The sequence below is a fragment of the Hirsutella rhossiliensis genome, assembly GCF_020360975.1.
Source record: "Hirsutella rhossiliensis strain HR02 chromosome Unknown scaffold00001, whole genome shotgun sequence".
In the NCBI taxonomy this organism is placed as follows: Eukaryota; Fungi; Ascomycota; class Sordariomycetes; order Hypocreales; family Ophiocordycipitaceae; genus Hirsutella; species Hirsutella rhossiliensis.
Genome location: NW_025408667.1, coordinates 6,420,689 through 6,427,131, shown reverse-complemented (window position 1 = coordinate 6,427,131; position 6,443 = coordinate 6,420,689). Strand labels below are relative to the sequence as shown.

The 6,443-nt window shown below is 46.9% G+C and overlaps 1 protein-coding gene across 1 annotated transcript; it reads left to right on the top strand.

The window, feature by feature from the left end:
• Positions 1–1,096: 1,096 nt before the first annotated feature.
• Positions 1,097–1,772, top strand: HRG_00812 (retrotransposon gag protein; the record flags this gene model as incomplete). Its single annotated transcript, XM_044859283.1, has 2 exons — positions 1,097–1,303; positions 1,425–1,772. 2 exons carry the CDS (start codon positions 1,097–1,099, stop codon positions 1,770–1,772), a joined length of 555 nt encoding a protein of 184 aa, XP_044725683.1.
• Positions 1,773–6,443: the final 4,671 nt, after the last annotated feature.

Sequence of the window (6,443 nt, the reverse complement as noted above, 5' to 3'; positions counted from 1 at the left end):
TAGTAGGGCCGGCCCTATTAACGGGAAAGGGTAGGGAAGAGCCCGCGGTATAGGCCTAATTATACGGGAGCCGTTAATAGGGCAGCGCTACGCCGCGCTCGAGGGAGGGCATTATATAAGAGTCTTTAACTATTATAGGTAATAGGCTTAGGCCGCGGCCTAGCTATATAGTTATATACGGAGGCCGGATCCTATAAGTATAGGGGCGGGCTAGCCGCGTATAGAAGAGCTCTATATAGCTTATTAATATTATCCTATAGACGGCACCTATATATACGCCTCTGCCTACTCCGTAATAAAAGCTCTCTTATATACTAAGCTATTATTTCTTTTAAAAGAAAGGAATCGATATCGTAGTCTTTAAGCGGTTTAAGTATTATATAAAGCGCCGCTTAGTTATCGTCCTCTTTATCCTAGCTTAGAGGGATGCCCTAATTATATATATCTTGCCTATAATAGAGGTCTATTAGGATCCTAGAAAGAATATATTAGCGATTTCTTTATATATAGATCTGTTACGACCCGACCAACGGATGTTACGACCCGACCAACGGATGGCCATGACACGGGCCAGGGATGACTAACCGCTGAAGGATCACGTGACCATGCGAAAGGTGATCGGTGGATCGCCTTACGATCAAGCGAGCGGTGCTCGACGGATCGTTCATCGATCAAGGTGATCACCTCTGTGATCACCTCCAGCACTCGCGATCAGAGACGGGCAGTTGGGTATATAGCTGCCCCATTTCACTCCTTTAGACTAGATAGCTCTTTAGCTTTCAACACAATCATTACGATCCCTATCACGATCTCATCTCTGATTCCGATCACTTGATTACCTGGTTACAGTCTACGGTCTACGACCTCCGACTCATCACCAACGTGACATACTTATCATTGCTCAGACCACGCCCTGTTGTATCTGCCAACATAAACCCGACAGGTTTATCCTTGGGAATATCACCGGTCGTCACACGTTGAAAGCTCTTGTTCAGAACGATACCGCGTCTCTCTGAGCAATATCGCATAACTGTCAACATGCCTGCACAGCAAACTGGATCAACCAACTCGGGACACCGTGTCGCCGCAGGACATGATGCGCGAAATCATCAGCCTTCGACAGGAGGTCCAAGTGCTCAGGAACGGAGGAGGCAACGGACAAGTCAGGGACATCGGAGAAGCAGTCAAACCAAAACAGCCAGGACCATTCGACGGTACTCATGGCACGCTTCGAGACTTTCTCACCCAACTCAAAGCCTACCACCGATTCTATCCGACCAAGCTCTCGGACCCAGTCGAAAGGGTACTCCACGCAGGAAATTGTTTATCTGGAACGGCACTCGCCTGGTTTGGACCCATCATGAGGACTTTCTCGACAACCAACCAGCGCGACGAGACAACGAGACAGACGAAGTCTTTGCCAGTTTCAAGGATTCGAAGAAGCCATTACGAAGGTATTCGGAACAACCGACGAGGAACGAGAGGCCGAACAGAAACTTCGAGAACTCCGACAAAGGATCTCAGCATCGGATTATGCTGCGAAGTTCCGTCAAGTCACCTCAAAGCTTGATTGGGACGACGAACCTCTTATGTCACGATTCTACGACGGGCTGAAAGAAGAAGTCAGGACGAGCTCTACAAGGAAAATCGACCTGACAACCTCTCGGACTACATTGCTATGGCAGTACGAATCGACGACAGACAGTATGCGCGACGCCAAGAAAGAAACAAGGAAGAGGAAACTGGAACCCTTCCTATGGGAACAACTTTAACCGACGCGCCAACTACAAGAAGAAGCGCGAAACTCCATTGCTTACGCCCACACAACTAACCCAGGCAAAATGGACCTGGATGCAACAAAGAAGGGCGAAGGAAAATGCTTCAACTGCGGGAAAGTTGGACATTTCTCACGAAATTGCAAGCAACCTCGCAAGGAAGAAAGTTCACTGGGCCCCAGCCCCAGAAGGTAAGAGACACCTGAACGCTACTAACAAGCAGGAACCAAAGCATGAACTCCTTAGTTGGACTGCATGCTACGACGACAAATGCACGGTACACCTAAGCGACAAAACGGTACCGGATGGTTCCCAAAGCCACCAAAGAAACCCTTGCAATGGTGCAACGAAGAGATCCCACAACACAGAAACAAGTCAAATTCGCAGAACCAGAATACCCCTATCCTGAAGGAGTCTCACAAGACTGGATCAGGAAGAACGGCAAACGATTCCAGGAAGACATGCGAAATAAGGATCGACAACAACGACGGGCAGTCTATAAACAACATAACAAAGAAGATACGGACGCAGCCCTTATGCTCACGAAACTCGGACAACAACCCGAAGAGGAACAACGAAGTTTCGACGACACAAGCTCTGAAGAACAAGACACGCTACAAGAAACAGAAGACGAGGATGAACTCGCACCACCACCCTCACTACTAAGGGAAAACGCCACGATTGGAGAACACGCTCCATACTTCGAAGAATTCGAAGAAATGCTCAAAATGGAACTCAACAAATACCTCAAATTCTCACGGAAAACCAACAAGCTGCATTGATTCGATACCAACCGGCACCACGCGGAGGAGACTACGCTGTGGCTATCGCCGCGGTCGACACCTTTACAGCTCTACAACGAGAATGGCAACCACGAGGAGAATTTTCAGATGACCCAAGAACAGTGCTCAGTCACGAAGAGCACAAACATATTTCATGGATCTCATGCGTCTATTTGGACTGCATGATACACTTCAGAAGAAGGCACGACACAACGCTTTCCCAGTCAGATTCGACGGACAAATACTTTCGAAACCCTACCTAAGCACGGAACTGGACTACTGGAAAATCGATCAACGTTACCCGAACGACCAAGTCATGTTATTGGAACCCGATTACGGCACGCCACTTGAATGCCGCGATGATTACGGTTCTTTAACGAGATGTCTTTCGGAAACATGCAAAATCCACAAACACGCCAAAATTGGGGAATGGCACAACGCCACTCGCTCTAAGGCATCCGAACCATCTATCTTCACAAGACTCGCGCAACGAATCAGATGCGACGAAGAAGATTACAACGAATGTGCACACGAACTGCAAAGTTCACGAACACGAAAAGGCACGAGCATGGCACAAACGACACAACGGTGCACCAAAGGACTACTGGCGACACCTACGAAGGCTACAAGCTACATTCGACCAAGGAAAAATTAACGCAGAAGAACTACGCGCAAAACAGAAAGACGCAGAACGAAAACTCGATTCCTGGTACGAAAACGAACAGAATTGCGAAGCACGGTACGCAATCAACTGCGAAGCAGCACAATGCAAACAACACAGCGTTGAGAAACAAGAAATCTTCGATTGGCTACAAGAAATCAGTCTCTTGAGCCCCGACACGACACCACGCGACGAAAACATAAAGAAACGATATCAACAACAAATCGAAGAATACCCAAATGAAACGAATAAGGACCAGGCAAAAACGAGGTACGCCATCTGTAAAGGGCTACAGACTGGCACGACACGACAAGATCCAAGGACCCTATGCATGGCAACGGCAAGCCATGGCAACCAAATGGTATTGGACATCCAAATCGCGGGACATCACGTACACGCACTATTGGATTGCGGCGCGATGGGCAATTACGTTTCACCTAGAGTCATCAATCGTTACCGACTCCCATGGAGACACAAGAAAGATCCATATGAACTCACGAATATCGAAGGAGAGGCCTTCAACTATAACAACGGAATCATTGATATGGAGATTGATCACCTCGACATCAATATCCAGGGCCACGACGAACGAGTCGACTTCGACATCATGGACATTGGAGAACACGACCTTGTGTTAGGGCTTCCATGGTTACAGGAGAGCAACCCACTGATCAACTGGAAAACTGGCCAGCTGCGTTGGAACGAAGACGCAAGTTTCAAGACCAGCAGATTTGGGAGAAAGCAAAATTTTGCGATGATTTAGCCACTGAACAGGACGAAAGGGATGACCGTTCAAGCAAATCATTACGGGCTTCAGCGATACAAACGAAAACAACAACCGAACCGGCGGACACAACAAAATCGACTGACAAGACCCACGTACTGACCAACACGGCTGTACAACCTGGCATCCGACATAAACAGAACAAAGGACACAACAAGAAGATCCGAAGAGTTATTGCCACTCTAAGGAAAGACCTCGAACAAATCAACAAAGAGCTCGAGTCAGGGAAACCAGCTCTCAAAAGAAAGAACAAAGCCCACAAGACAGAATGAAGAACATCCCACAGGAATACCGGAAATACGACAAACTCTTCAAGGAAGAACTCGAGACAGGGTTACCCGAACACAGTCAATGGGACCACGAAATTTGTCTCAAAGATGGAAGAACGCCGACGTTCCATAAGATTTACAACCTAAACGAAAGACTAGTTGTCGACTACAGACGCCTAAACGATATTACAATGAAGGACCGAACACCATTACCGCTTATATCGGAACTACGAGATCGACTGCACGGCAAAAAATGGTTTACGGCCCTCGATCTCAAAGGCGCCTACAACTTAATACGCATGAAAAAGGGACACGAATGGATGACAGCTTTCAGAACGAAATTCGGACTATTCGAATATCTGGTAATGCCATTTGGACTCACAAATGCACCAGCTACCTTCCAACGGATGATCAACAATGTCCTACGCGAACACTTGGACATCTTTGTGGTAGTATACCTGGATGATATCCTAATCTTCTCGGACACCCTAGAAGAACACAAGGAACACGTCCACAAGGTACTCCGCGCACTTCAGAATGCGAAGTTACTGGTTGAACCAGAAAAAAGCAAGTTCCACACACAGGAAGTAGATTTCCTCGGACACACGATCTCACCAGGAGAGATACGAATGCAACAAGACAAGATCAACTCAGTCAAAGAATGGCCAACGCCAAAGAACGTCAAGGACGTACAAAGTTTCCTAGGATTTGCGAATTACTACCGACGATTCATCAAAGATTTCGGAAAGATTGCAACACCACTACACGACTTAACGAAGAAGGAAAAAGAGTTTACATGGGACGACAAAGCCAACGAAGCTTTCGAATGCATCAAAACGACGATTACGCAAGAACCGGTCTTAACCACCTTCGATCCAGAACGACAAATCGAACTCGAAACCGATGCATCAGACTTTGCTCTAGGAGCACAAATCGGACAGAAGGACGATGAAGGAAGACTACGACCAATTGCATTCTACTCGAAAAAGCTACATGGCGCAGAACTCAATTACCCCATCTACGACAAAGAATTCCTCGCAATCATTCAAGCTTTTAAGGAATTTCGACACTACCTTCTCGGAAGCAAACACAAAATCAAGGTCTACACAGATCACAAAACATCTCACATTTCGCGACGACGCAACAATTGAACGGACGACAGATCCGATGGGCCGAATGTCTATCAGAATTCGACTACGAAATAATCCACAGAAAAGGAACGAAAACGGTCGAGCTGATGCCTCAGCCGACGATCCGACTACGACACAGGAGCACCTATTGTGAAAGGACAACTCCTTGAGCTCAACAATGAAGGGAATATGCAACAACGACAGCTTAACGCAATCTTCAAGGTCAATCCAGACGAAGGCCTTACGAAGAAGATCCAACAAGCCTACGATAAGGTTGATTGGGAACCACTTCCAGTTGTTTGGGAAGATGGCCTGGCAAAGCATCAAGGAAAGATCTTTGTACCAGAAGAACTTCAGGACGAAGTTATACGCGAAATTCACGAACACCCGACACACGGACACCAAGGAATCCGGAGGACGATGGAAAGAATTCGACGAATCTACGACTTTCCACGGATGAAGAAACGAATCAGCGAAACTATCAGAAAATGCGAACTTTGCGCACGAAGCAAAGCTGAACGACACAAGCCATACGGAGAATTACAACCACTACCAGTACCAGAAAAACCATGGGATTCAATAGCTTTCGACCATGTCACGAAGCTACCACTGTCAAAGAACCCATGACCAACGTCAAGTACGACAGCATATTCGTCATTACCGACAGATTGACGAAGTACGGATACTTCTTGCCGTACAAAGAAGCAAGCAATGCAGAAGAGCTAGCATATGTGTTCCTACGAACTATTGTCAGCAATCACGGACTACCGAACGAGATTGTCTCTGACAGAGGAAGCACATTTGTGGCCAAGTTTTGCAAGCTCTCATGGCACAATTGGGGACGAAACATAAGCTCAGCACAGCTTATCACCCACAAACAGATGGACAAACAGAACGACTCAACCAAACGCTTGAACAATATTTACGATGCTACATCAGCTACGAACAAAACGATTGGGTTAAATGGCTACCGACGGCACAACTAGCTTACAACAGCTCAGTCACAGAGACAACCAAGCTCTCACCAGCATACGCCAATTAC